This window comes from Neophocaena asiaeorientalis, unplaced genomic scaffold, assembly GCF_003031525.2.
Source record: "Neophocaena asiaeorientalis asiaeorientalis breed wild unplaced genomic scaffold, Neophocaena_asiaeorientalis_V1.1 scaffold607, whole genome shotgun sequence".
Taxonomy (NCBI): Eukaryota; Metazoa; Chordata; class Mammalia; order Artiodactyla; family Phocoenidae; genus Neophocaena; species Neophocaena asiaeorientalis.
In genome coordinates, this window is record NW_020173405.1 from 639,058 (window position 1) to 653,357 (window position 14,300).

Consider the following 14,300-nt stretch of genomic DNA (forward strand, 5'->3'; position numbering starts at 1 on the left):
GAGACTGTCTCTCTTAGGAAGCAGAAGCAGGGGCCTTAGCCTCTACACACCTGGCTGAAGGTACAGAGGGAGGCCATTATGGTTGGCAATGTCAGCTTTGATTATTTGACAGCATCCTTAGGGAACTCAGAAGTAACCTTTAATAAATAAAACCTAAAATTCCTTTCAATTCATTTCAAATGTATTTTGTTAACTCTAATTATTTCCATTTACTTCAATTGTGTTGGCATAATTCACAGATGTCCAAGCAAACAGGAGAGAAATTTAAAATATTCTGTAAGCTGGAGAAATAAATGGGCTTTATAAAACTGAACCACTGGGCTTCCCTGGTGGCGCAGTGGTTTAGAGTCCACCTGCCAATGCAGGGGACATGGGTTCGTGCACCGGTCCGGGAAGATCCCACATGCCGGGGAGCAGCTAGGCCCGTAAGCCATGGCCGCTGAGCCCGCGCGTCCGGAGCCTGTGCTCCGCAGCAGGAGAGGCCACAACAGTGAGAGGCCCACGTACCGCAAAAAAAAACCCCCCAAAAAACACAACTGAACCACTGCCTAGACTCCAGTAGTATTAACCATTAAGATATCACTGTGAGGCTTCCCTGGTGGTACAGTGGTTAGGAATCCACCTGCCAGTGCAGAGGACACAGGTTCCAGCCCTGGTCCGGGAAGATCCCACATGCCACAGAGCAACTAAGCCCGTGCGCCACAACTACTGAGCCTACGCTCTAGAGCCCACACGCCAGAACTACTGAAGCCCGCACACCTAGAGCCCATGCTCCGCAACAACAGAAGCCACCACAATGAGAAGCCCGCGCACCGCAACGAAGAGTAGCCCCTGCTTGCTGCAACTAGAGAAAGCCCACGCGCAGCAATGAAGACCCAACACAGCCAAAAATAAATTTAAAAATTTATATTAAAAAATATATATGTCACTGTGCATAGACTTCACTAAATCAAGTTGTTATCCCCCTGATAAGCCACAGCCCTCCCTCTTTTGACCAGTTACGAAAAATTTAAAATATATACAAAGGTACAGCTTAAAGAGCTTCCTTGACCCTAAGGTTTGGCTGAGCTCCAAAGTAGAATCCACGTGCCATCTCCCGGCATCAAACTGTATCAACTCATGGCAATCTTGTTTCATCTTATTTCCTTACTTTTTAATGATGAACTTAATTTTGGCTTTGTTTCTGAGTATCTTCTCCAGCCTTGGAATGCCAAAAGTAGATGGTCGTCGGAATGGCACACCCTCGGGTAAGCCTTCCACGTAAAAGTCTTCAGGGAAAGACTCAAATAACGCAAACGGCACTTTCACAGCTTGTTTAAGGCCAAGAGCTTCACCTAAAGAAACAAAAACAAAACACATTTACAGGTTCTCATATTTGTAACTTTTTAAAAAACTAAGCCTTTTTAAAAAAACGCATTTTAAATTACATTTTGCAGCTACTAAAACCTTTCTTTTTAAAGAATCACATTAATTTTAGAAAAATTTCTTCCATTTCTTGGTGCTCAGAAACGTGGAAGAAAATATAAAATTCATGACTGCAAAACCCACACACTTCTGATGACAGTAATATTTAAATGCTGAACAATTTTACTATGCTCACATTTTTCTATTTTATAAAAAAGCTACCTCATATTTTAATAACAGTATTTCAAAATAAACTTACCACATTTTTCATTGAAAAGATTTTCAACTTTCTGTTTTAGGTCAGTGATTTTGGCATTCCAGGCCTCTGCATATATATAAAAAAAAAAAAAACAAGAGCAATTAAGATGTTAGTAACAGTTACTAGTATACATCCAATGGCAGGAACTTCTTCATCTTTTATCGTGCATCTTTAAGCAATACAAAATAAAAAATATATAGGTTTTAAACACAGGTATGTCTTGATAACTACTCTAATCCTGATGCATTACTTAACTGTTTTATTATATTACTAATATGTTGGCTACGAATAAATAAAAAAACAAATGAAAACCAAAATACCCCCCCCCCAAAAACAATTACAGTATCTACTACGTGCCAGATACAGTTTTACCCTTTAAATGATCTGGTATTTATAATCTTCATAATAACCCTATGGAACAGGAAGTAATGTTATCCCCACTCATAGATAAGGAAACTGAGGCACAGAGAGGTTAAGCAGCCTGCTCAACGTCAAACAATTATAAAGTCCTGGCACCAGTCTGGCTCTATAATCTGTGCCTTGAATTGCTAATATATACTAACTCACCAAATAAAAAAAAAGAAAACAATTCAACTAGTAAAATATTTTACTAACTCCTTTTATTTAAAATAATGAAATAAAGAAAAACATAACACGTATTTACCAAAGGAAAACTCTCTCCCTCGAGGCTTGAAGGGAACATTAGAACCATTAGTCTGGGTAGGGGTTCGAACAGCTGAGGTTTGAGGGTTGCTGTTATTAGGGCCTAAAGAATTAAACAAAAAACATAATCAGCACATATATTCAGTCATCCTTACGTACTGCTCGTGATTTCTCTAGGACATGCTCTTGAGGTCCAACCTGTGCTGGGAAAGTTCAGCTCAGTGTGTATACAAGCACTCTGCAATGAAAACAGCCACTGCTGTCAGTGTTACAGACCTCCATCCATCTTCCTACTTCCATCCCTATAATCAGGCATTTCCCCCCAAAACACATCTAGCTTTCTGGCTGATCTGAGGAACTTTCAATTCACTTAATGATTCATTACGCCATTTTGAAGCCACTGGTTACCTACGCTTGCCTTTCATGTTTTTCTTTCAGCCTTTGAACATAAACACGACTTTAGATACAACTATATCATCTCCCCTGTATGAAGCTTTCCTTTGGATTCTCTAGCTGACACTGACATATCCTTTCTTTGAATTCTTAGTAATATACAGAAACAATGTTATGGGTTATCAGTTGTTTTCCATTAAAAGCCTGACTATGGCCTCAGAATCGAATATCAAGATTCAACATTCTAATCTTTTTTTTTTTTGGTAGGCGGGCCTCTCACTGTTGTGGCCTCTCCCATTGCGGAGCACAGGCTCCGGACGCGCAGGCCCAGCGGCCATGGCTCACGGGCCCAGCCGCTCCGCGGCACGTGGGATCCTCCCGGACCGGGGCACGAACCCGCGTCCCCTGCATCGGCAGGCGGACTCTCAACCGCTGCGCCACCAGGGAAGCCCCATTCTAATCTTTAATTACTTCAAACTCCCGAATAAAAACCACAGCTTCCTTAAAGAGCATAGTGATAAAAGCAAAGTATTTCTGGACCAGCTGGATCTAGCAGCCTGGCTGACCTGGCAGGTATAATAACCAGACAGAGGAACTCAGTACATCCTGCTGCCATACTTCTTTAACAGGCTACTAAGATCACTCAACTAACACCTCCTTTTATACTCCATGTTCATAAAGCAGCCTTTTAATAGTCACAGGGAAAGACAGGAAGAGACCTGTGATCACCTGACAGAATTAAGCTGACTGAAATATCTACCTGCGATTCAAAAATCAATACACTGGCATTCTGGTTTATGCTTAAGCGAAATGACACTACGCACCCACCAGAATGGCTAAAATAAAAAGAAGGACAATATCAGGTACTGTGAGGATGTGCAGCAAATGGAATTCTCATACATTCCCAGCAGAAGTGTAAAGCGATACAATCAGTTTGGTAAACTGTTTCTTAGAAAGTTAAAAACCCAGTAATTCCACTCTAAATATCTATTCAAAAGAAGGAGAGCATATGCCACGTTTTGTACACAAATGTTCATAGAGCATCTTTACTAGACAAAGACAGGAAATAAACCCAAATGCCCACTGACGAACGCATAAATTAATTCTGGTGAATCCATACAATGGAGTAATACTCAGCAGTAAAAAGAAATACTGAAACACGCAGCAAGTATAAATCCAACAACATTGTGCTAAGCAAAAGGAGGCGACCACAGAAAGAAAAGAAACAACGTGATTCCATTTATATGAAATTCTGCAACAGGCAGAAGTGTTCCATGGTGACAAAAGGCGGATCAACGGCTGCCTGTGGCCTGGCCTGTGAGGGAGTGACTGCCAAGGAGCGTGTGCGAGACGTTTTAGGGTGAGGGAGATGTTCTATCCATTGACTAAAGCGGTGCTGCAAGCATTTTTCAAAACTCAAACTGTACAATTAAAATGCGTGCATTTTATCGCATATAAAGTGTACTCAATAAATTTGATTTTTAAAGTAATAAAAAAATCCATTTACAAGCATGATGTATAATTTAAAAGAAAACACTAGTATGGTGGGAAAAAAAAAAGTCCCTCCTTGCCATCACACTCTTGACAAAAAGTCCCTGAACGTGGACACAGCTCTTTACTACTCAAATTAGTTAGTGTTAAACCACTAACAACTATTTTGTGGTATTTTAACAAATATAAATTAAATTTGGGGTCTATTTATAGCCCTGGTTAAGCAAAAGAAAGCTACTGTGGGACAAGGTCCTCTGTGGCTTGGGTAAGACAACAGAAAGAGATTCTCTGTTAATCTGAAGGCAGGTCAAAACCATTTTTCATTAACCCATCACTGCCCTTGTACACGAATGTTCAGGGCAGCATTACTCACAAAGAGCCAAAAAGTAGTACAAACCAAATGTCCATCAACCGATGAATAAACAAAATACGGTATATCCACACAATGAAATACTAGTCATCAAGAAAAAGGAACGGACACCCATTAGGATGGATATTATCTAAAAAGCAGAAAGTAACACGTGGTGGCGAGGCTGTGGAGAAATATCACCTTGTATTGAAATTGTTACTTAGAAACATTTAGAAAATCTAACTTTGGGACTACCCCGGTGGCACAGTGGTTAAGAATCCACCGTCCAACACAGGGGACACGGGTTCGAACCCTGATCTGGGAAGACCCCACATGCCCTGAAGCAACTAAGCCCGTGCGCCACAACTACTGAGCCTGCGCTCTAGAGCCTGCGAGCCACAACTACTGAAGCACGCGCACCTAGAGCCTGTGCGCCGCAACAAGAGGAGCCACTGCACCGCAATGAAGAGCAGCCCCCGCTCGCTGCAACTAGAGAAAGCCCGCACACAGCAACGAAGACCCAATGCACCCAAAAATTAATTAATTAATTAAAAAAGAAATCTAGCTTTATCGCAGTTAAGTGTTCTGCACCTAAAACAAGTTTTATAAAAACTCATTTGCATAAAAATATAAATAGTAAAGTGAAGAAGCAACAGATTAACTAGTGAATTGTAGAACGGACAGGAACAGGCCACAGAGCAACCTCACCTTCAACAGTGACCTCAATTTCAGGAACTTTTGAATTACTCCCAGGGCTTCGTGGTCTTTTCGGGGACTGCAAAGCTGTAAAGCAAGCATACAATTTCTTTTGCATGTTGTAAAAAATCCAGAAGGAGATGCTTTATAAAAGCAGAGTATTAAAATTCATACAGTTTGGCTCTTTTCAAAGAAACCTGAAGAATTAAACTGGTAGTGTAATCTTCCACATGAGTGTCAACAAAGCTGTGGAAACATGAATGAAGGAGGATTGCAAACGTGAAACCGCCAATGAAATGTTTACTTTTAAGAGACAGAGGGGAGGGAGGGAGGGAGGGAGGGAGAGGGAGGAGGGGGGTTCATTAAACAAAATACCTTAAAAAGCAAAGAAACAAACCGAAAGCCCCCAAAAGATGTGCCAACGACTCAGTATGTTTTAACGCACTGAAGTATAATGAAGGTATACATAATCTCTTACCTTTAGTGTTTATTTTACTAGCCATTCCAGGAGGCAAGTAGGAAATAACTAGTTCAGGTCTAGAGAAAAAACCAAGAAACATTACAGTGGCCAGTATAATATTGGTCTTCACAGCTAGTAAAAATTGCGATGACCAATGATAACTCTGTAATGTAACAATAGTTTCTTCCGTTATGGACCAAAAAAATTCACTTTTCCTTCCTACAAATGCCTGCTAAATGATTTTATGAAGAGTAAATAACTTCTTTCATGAAAATGAAAATTAACTAACACTAGTTTAGTTTCTTCAACTACTGAAATTCTGCAGACATATAAATGAGAAACTTAATCACTGAAATTCAGTTGCCCGTAAGTTTAAGCAGGAATAACAGAGCACATAAAAATCAGCACTTTCATCCTGCCCTCAAGTATCTATCAATAGTAAGAGACAACATAGCATCTCTTAACAAACTTCACCTCCACCAATGTGAGGCAGGTACAACTCTCCTTGCCCCGATGAAGAAAATCAAGGACAAGTTAAAGGATGGGAGGCAATGGACAAGGCCAGGACTGCAGCTCAATGCTACGCTTTCCATCGTGGACTTCAAAGCCTTAGCCGTAACCTGAAGCTAGAAAAAAATTTAAATAGAAATATGCCTTGATTGTTCTAATTCCAGAAAGGACTACATTGGCAAAGAGAACTTACTTTTTAACAACAAACTTGATTTTATTACTTCCACGGACAATCCTTTCAAGTCGTGGAATTCCAAACCAGGTAGGGCTTCGAAAGGGAATTCCTTCTGGCAAGCCTTCTACATAAAGGAACTCGGGGTTTGATTCAAACACCGGGTACGGTACTTTTACTGCCTCTGTGAGTCCAAGAGCTTGAGCTGAAAGTGTAAGAGAACATAACTTACGGAAGGTAAAATTTTACAGTCTTTTAGTTTTGTCTGACAGCAGTCTCTGTTTATGTTTTTAATATATATATACATATATTTTAAATTGTGATATAATGAACATATAACATTATATTAGTTTCAAGTGTATAGTATAATGATTTGCTATTTGTATATGTTGTCAAATGATCGCCATACTAAGTGTAGTTGACATCTGGGCATTCTCAAATACGTTGTGCAAAAGTTCCCAACAATCTGGCAATTTCCACTTAGTAATATAGGTATTTTGCTTAGTATATTGTGTAAAGTTGACGAAGAAGCCTAAAATATAAGCGGAACATTTTACCACTTCAAAGCAAAGGGATAATTAATCAAAATTGTCTCTGTGCTCTGGGCAGAAATGAACTACAGCCATTTCACTGCCATACTACCGAAATGGCAACTATCCAGCCCTTGTGTTATCAACTAGGTGCAAGTCTGCCGTTTAAAAGATAAGAGGGAATTCCCCGGTGGTCCAGTGGTTAGGACTCTGTGCCTTCACTGCCGAGGGGCAGGGTGCGATCCCTGGTCGGGAACTAAGATCCCACAAGCTGCGCGGGGCATGGCCCCCCCCAAAAAAAAACAAAAAAGAAAGAAAGAAAGAAAGAAAAAGAAAAAAGATAAGAGGTGCATAAGGTGCATCTGAGCAGAACTGGTCAAAAGCACTGAAGATTCCTGATCCAGGACACAAACGTCAATACCAGTTATTACAACGGCGATGGCAACGCCCCAGGAATACTGATACCACTCCACTCCTTACTTCCTTCTCCACGACAGACACACCCAATCAACTGAAACACTCTTGCTGAGCCTCCTCAGAATCCTCAAGACAGCGCTCCAGGAAACCGCTGTCAACAAATCTACGTTGAAACAGATGATGAAACCTATTTGCCACAGGTGTTAGCCAGGTTACAAGTACAGACAGCGGAACTGAGATTCCTCCCCAACTCCTCCCCTTCCTTTCCCACTCTGACACACGAGAAAACGGAGTCCAGGAGACAGAAAGTAACTCGCTCAGTTTAGGTAGTGAATGTAGTAGCAGAAAGTCAAACCCAGTTTCTGGGACCTTCTTTCTTTAGGTCCTGAACTGCTATAATGTTCATTCAAAACACTGCCTTTCATTAATGTTTTTAAATTAAGACATAATGACTGTGTTTTACTTACCAAATTTCAAATTAAAAATCTCTTCCACTTGCTTCCGTAGCTTGGTAATTCTGACATTCCAATCTTCTTTGACTAGAAAGGAAAAATAAATCTAATCAACAATGTCCCTTATGGATGCTGAAACAAAATCAGACTGGACGCTGTTCTTTCCAGTGATGCCATTTTTTAAAAACTTGAGAGATAATTGGCATATAACACTGTATTAGTTTTAGATGTACAATCCAGTGACACTCTTAATAAAATTTTGCTTAAAAGCAAAAACTTCAGATAAGGAAAAGAAGGATTTCCTGCACTTGTCAAATATCAGAAGTACAGGGAAATAGAATTCAAATTTAAGTTTACATTGTAAATAAAGAAGAACTTGTTCGTAAGTATTTAGAATGAATGGTTTTCAAACACTTTTCCTTGGAGGTACATCAAAGAACCCTCAGGGTTGGGAGGACCAGCTATATAAAGATCCAGGCCTCCTATACCAGGTTCAACCAGAGGAGCTTCACTCGTATTTGCTTTCTAAACAGGCATTCCTTGTTTTATCGAACACGTGTGCCTACAGATTTACACAAAGGAAAACTTCACTAATCACAGCAAGAAATAAATGATAAAGTGATTAGGGAGCTGTCACTCAGCACTACTCACATCCAGAATCCAGTTTATTTCCTTACCCCTCATTTATAAGACAACCATCCCCTTTTAAATACAACATAAAAATAAAGAAAAAATAAGCTATTGTAAAAGACACGTAGGGTGGCACTTACTTGGACAGATAATCGGGGCTTGTTTGTTGGAGCTGAGGATGGAGAGGACGGAGGTAGACTTGGAGACAATGGAGGATGGTTGGAGGTATTGGATAAGGAAAGGAGGGAAAGAGAGAGTAAGAGGAAAGGGTAGAGAGTGCAAGAATCGCACTACGTGTGAAAGCCATTTGTGTCTGTGGACAAGGCGACAGGAAATGTTGGAGAAGTTCTGAAAATACTGCTAAAGGTTGGGAGCCTCAGAAAATCTTTCATTTCCACTTTACTTTTACTGTGAAAGTACTTTAAAACCTTTTCTTTAAAAGAAAACCCAGCATCTCAAGGGTTTAATATGGTAACTCGGCCATTCGACCAGACGAAGTCAGTCTGGTATAAACCAAATGTGAATATTACTATAACAATATCTAGACTCTCCTTCTCCGAGGTAAAGGGCTTCTGTTAACCTGGTGCTCAGTCAGCCCTTCTGCCTCACCCTGCACTTCCTCCTCTGGTATTTGCTGCTCTAATACAACAAGATCTCTGTACCATTCTACACAAGAACCAAGTACCTTCTCATTCTTCCCCTTCAAAGCTCAGCTATCTGGCTAGTGCCCCAACTTTCTTACATGTGACATCTACCTTTTACCAAATTGAGAACAAAGTGCACCCACGTCTGTTTAAGCATACAACTGTTACCTCAGAGTTAAGCAGACGTCTCTGATGGCAAGGACTAATACAATTCTTCAGTCAGGTACGCTGGGACTTGAATTGGCCCAGCAAGACTAACGCCTAGGTGACTGGCAGACCCAGTAACATTTTGTTGCAATGAAGAAGGACAACCTTGATTCTTTCCAAGGTCTTCTACGAATGGTAGAAGGCCAAGCATTGTTAATAACTGGGAGAACGGAGAGTCTTTTGATAATAGGCCTGTAACCATCTATGCTAGAAAACAGCAGATCGAGTACTACTTAAAATATTACTAAATCCTCAGAGTAACTTGTATGGTGCCTACAGATCGTTTCAATAATGCATGTTTCACATCCTCAATTTGCAGTCATTATTAGAATTGCTCCTAATAAAAGCAGTGATCACATTAATCACAAGCTTGAACTTGAGGTCTGTCTTGCGAAATGAAGACTCATACACAGACTTTCATCATACTCAGACTAATGCATATTAAAGCGCTACCTTTGGGAATAGTTTTCTTTGCATTATTTTGCTTAGCAAAGTCTCTGTCATGTCCAATCTTCAATATGTCGCCAATATTTTGTTTCTTTGCCTGAATCAAAAGCCTTCTGGGGAGTTTGCTGGGTTAATGTCGCTGCCCAGCCTGAGAAGTTAAGCCTCAACCCCGTCTTCTCCCGGCAGGATTCTGGGCACAAGACAGTCTGTTTCCCTAGCGCAGTGTTTCTCAAGTACTTCTCATGCCATCATAAACAAGAGATTATATACAATCTATTTGGCATACTGGTGACCTTCACCGGTTGCCTCCAGGGACCCTAAAAGCTCAAGAATCAGTATTACAGTTCAGACAAATAAGCCCTCCTGTATAGCAGTTCACCTTAGCATTTACAAAAATGATTAACTGCAAAAATGAAAGAAAAGGAAGGAAGGAAGGAAGGAAGCAAGGCAGATGCAACAATTCAGAAACACCCATTGGTTCTTAGCAACAGAAGTTCCTAAGGTAGTAGAAGATCTACAAGTTGTGGTCACTTTTTCTGACATTATGGAATGGAAAACAAAAAGATGGGAAAGAAATAAAGGCACACTTATACCTCAAAGAAAATAAAACCATTCAGACAACTGAGACCGAGACTTTTAAAAAGTTCTCTTCTATTGGGCATGATGTCAGCACGGCTGCTGCAATCACAGTATTTGCCATTTTAAAGCAAGGTCCTTGTGAACAGATTAAGGCCTAAATCTGCATGGTCTGGCACATTAGCCACATGTGGGCAACTGAGCACCTGAAACGTCGCTACCTGAATTAAGATGCGCTGTAAGTGTATAATACACACCAGAGTTTCAAATAAAGAATGCAGATAAATGTAAACTAACTCATCATGTATTTATGTTGATTACAGGATGAAAAACAGATTTGGCTACTAGAAAATCTTACACGACATATATGGCTTGCATTTGTGACGCACGTTATATTTCTACTAAATACCACCGGTCTAAATTCAAAGCTCGAGTTCCCCCCAGACTGCTTATGTTCATGTGGATAAATCAAGGAGTGCCTGTATTGACCTTCCACAAAAGACTTTTAGGGTGGAAGGGAGAAAAAAGAGGAATTCCATGGCTTTAAAAGATTAATAAAAGCTTAGAAACTACTTACTTAAGCTTTTAAAAAGGATTTCACAACTATCTTACCTGGTGTATTCGTTCTTGGCTGAGTAACTTCAGTAGTGCTGTGAGTCAGAAGTTCTGGTCTGTAAAAATACAATTGACATCAGGATGAGAGCATTTAAGCCCACTTTAATTTCCAGTGTGGTTCACTCCACCTTCATTTGCAGTGACAATATCATTTTGGTGACTTTAATTATTCTTAAAGTAGCAATTTACAAAGATTCAGGTGAAACCACCTGTATGTCCTCAAAGGAATTTTAAGCTTAACTTGTGCAAAACAGTTGTGTTTTGCCCCAAAGCAGTTCGACCTCCTGTTTCTGAAACTTCAGATGAACTAGAGCACAATACAGGTAGATATATCTAGCTATGTCACCCTAAAGCGTGTCCCAACAAACAGACATACAAATGCACAACTCCCAATCAGCAAGCAAATTCTGTCCCAACGATAATTCTTCTTTATTCGATGGGCCTTCTGTTCCCACTCCCTGCCCTCAAATTCCCCATTCTGCTAGCCTTCAAACTCAAGCCAAAATAACACTCTTAAGGGCCAATTCAAATTATTTTAAGAGGAATCAGCTTTAAAACCCCTCCAATACTCTGCTGACTGCGAAGGACAGAAAGCCTTCCTCCACTGGGCCATCTCAGTCTATCATGCTATGCCCTCAAGGTCATCAATCCTTCCACAGAGAATGGTGTGGTTAGCCGAACATTCGAGTACATCTGACAACTCCCTGCGCCTACCTACCTATGTTACTTCCTTTATTTGAACCCCCTTCTTGCGTTCTCTATGCACAAGTGACCAAACTGCATGCCACCCTTGCCTTCTCCCCCAAAGTGTTCTGATCTATATAATAAGCCTCCCAAGGACAGAATTCCTGGTGGACCCTATTTTGTACATCTGGTGCCTGGCACTGCATAGACACTTGCTCAAAAAATGAATCTAAATGTAATACCTTAATCTTAAACATGGAGAGTAAGTCCAACTGGGAAGGGGAAAAGCCCATTTTTATAAAATTAATTTTTTCTTAATGACAACATTAAATTTGTTTCTGCAAATTATAATCCTACCTTTTAATAACAAATTTAATTCGATTGCCCACTTGAATAATTTTTTCCAGCCTTGGGATTCCATACCACGAGGGACTTCTAAAAGGAATGTTTTCTGGTAGTCCTTCCACATAGAGGTCATGAGGATGTGCTTCAAATTTCTGGTAAGGTACAGCCTTGGCTTCGGTGCTCCCTAAGGCTTCAGCTTTACAGAAGAAAAGCAATACAAAAGACTGGAGATTAAGTTTCTGCTGAAATCATATTTTATTACGATCCATAGCAAAGTATATGTCAACTTTTTTTTTTTTTTTTTGCGGTACGCAGGCCTCTCACTGTCGCGGCCTCTCCCATTGCAGAGCACAGGCTCCGGACGCGCAGGCTCAGCGGCCATGGCTCACGGGCCCAGCCGCTCCGTGGCACGTGGGATCCTCCCGGACTGGTGCACAAACCCGTGTCCCCTGCATCGGCAGGCGGACTCTCAACCACTGCGCCACCAGGGAAGCCCCTATGTCAACTTTTTAAAAAGCAAAGTATACTCTGAAAATATCAACAGCAACTACTGAAATAGACTTAATACAGCAAATGCAAATATTACATGACCCTTGATCAAGAAGTAACTTTTGGTGAATTTAAGTTTCCTGATACTAAGGCCATCATAATAGCTCTAAGATCTTATTTTTATGTACTTTTAAAAAAGAGATTTATTTGGCTGCGCTGGGTCTCAGCTGCGGCATGCAGGATCTTTAGTTGCAGCATGCATGTGGGACCTAGTTCCCTGACCAGGGATCGAACCCGGGCCCCATGCGTTGGAAGCGTGGAGTCTTAGCCATTGGACCACCAGGGAAGTCCTTCTAAGATCTTATTTTTAAAATTCTCAATATCTTTGAGAATAAATAAAGAGAAGAAAATCATGACCAACAATAAAGAGTGCAACTTAAATACTACTTTTTCAAATATCCGGAGGCAGACTTTTGCTACTTAATGCTTCATGAGTACCATAAACTTTTTATTGGCTCTTGCACACAAACTTACTTCAGGCTATACTTTTATCTGTATTGCAACCATAAGATTACTGTTCTTTACCCCTTAAACCTCATCAGTGTACCATTCTCCAAGGAAATAATTCAAGGAATGACAAATAAAAGTAGTAAGCAGAGGCTGGTTTAGATTAAAAGAGACGTATCAAGCAAAATTAAGGCACGAAACTTTATTGTTTAAATCCAGGTTTGAAGCAAAAACTTAAAAGATACTTTTCAGATAAATGAGGAAACTCAATGAAGGACTGGATAAGAGCAAAGAGACTGTTAATTCTGTCAAGTGTGATGAGGACACTGTGACTGTCTTTAAAACGTCAATGTTGGGACTTCTCTGGTGGCGCAGTGGCTGGGACTCCACCTGCCAACGCAGGAGACACGGGTTCGATCCCTGGTCTGGGAAGATCCCACATGCTGTGAAGCAACTAAGCCCGTGCACCACAACTACTGAGCCCGTGTGCCACAACTACTGAAGCCTGTGCACCTAGAGCCCATGCTCTGCAACAAGAGAAGCCACCACAGTGAGAAGCCTGTGCACCACAACGAAGAGTAGCCCCTGCTCGCTGCAACCAATGAAAGCGCGCGCGCAGCAACGAACACCCGGCACAGCCAAAAATAAAATAATATAAATAAAAGTGTTGTTCAATGGTGTACACTGAACAAGGAAAATGACACCACGCCTGTGATATGCTTTATTAAATTCCTACAAGGGGAATGAAAGAGGAAAGGATGAACAAAATGTGGAAAATCTTAGACATCACTGATTACAAAAATGGGTATATGGGAACGCATTGTACTATTTTTCTACTTTTGAACAGGTGTGGCACTGAAATTTTAAAATGTAAAAATGTAATTACTAACCCCCACTATAAAGCCACATCCAAACAGAGCTTGTAAGAAGAAAGAGCCAAACAATTTACAAAGTATCAGCACTTATGGTCTCCCTCGTATTCTGTGTTACATTTAAACATTTTACAATCTGATGGTTGAAAAAAGAGTGGCTCCTTGAAGCATCTGCATTTCTTTGTTAGTTTGACTTTCCTCTCAAATTCAAAGGCCTTCTGTCTTAACTTCTTCCTTCATTTCATTAGCACCAAATCTGAAGGGCTCAAGTATAGGATCTCTCTGATAAAAGTAAGGAGTGTGTATTTGAAAAAACAAATACAATGTAATTTAGATCATGGCTGTTAAAAGAAATATTCTCTTTTAAAATATGGTAAAGGCTTTCACACTCGCACCTGGGAGTAATATTAATTGTAATTATTCTGTTAAATATAACAAAAAAGAACATAATCCTAATTCTACCAAACTTTCTATAAAATAAAAAAGAA

The 14,300-nt window shown here is 40.3% G+C and overlaps 1 protein-coding gene across 6 annotated transcripts in view; it reads right to left on the bottom strand.

Annotated features, from left to right (window-relative positions):
• Positions 1-14,300, bottom strand: part of GTF2I (general transcription factor IIi) — a 102,000-nt gene that overhangs the window by 7,884 nt on the left and 79,816 nt on the right. For all 6 annotated transcript variants that reach the window (XM_024747179.1, XM_024747177.1, XM_024747178.1 and 3 more), the window contains 9 exons: positions 11,957-12,140; positions 10,913-10,971; positions 7,812-7,883; positions 6,419-6,602; positions 5,734-5,792; positions 5,268-5,342; positions 2,328-2,429; positions 1,664-1,729; positions 1,151-1,334 (listed from right to left, as the gene is read on the bottom strand). In XM_024747179.1, coding sequence (XP_024602947.1) covers positions 1,151-1,334; positions 1,664-1,729; positions 2,328-2,429; positions 5,268-5,342; positions 5,734-5,792; positions 6,419-6,602; positions 7,812-7,883; positions 10,913-10,971; positions 11,957-12,140 — 985 coding nt within the window. The remainder of the gene's footprint in view (positions 1-1,150; positions 1,335-1,663; positions 1,730-2,327; positions 2,430-5,267; positions 5,343-5,733; positions 5,793-6,418; positions 6,603-7,811; positions 7,884-10,912; positions 10,972-11,956; positions 12,141-14,300) is intronic.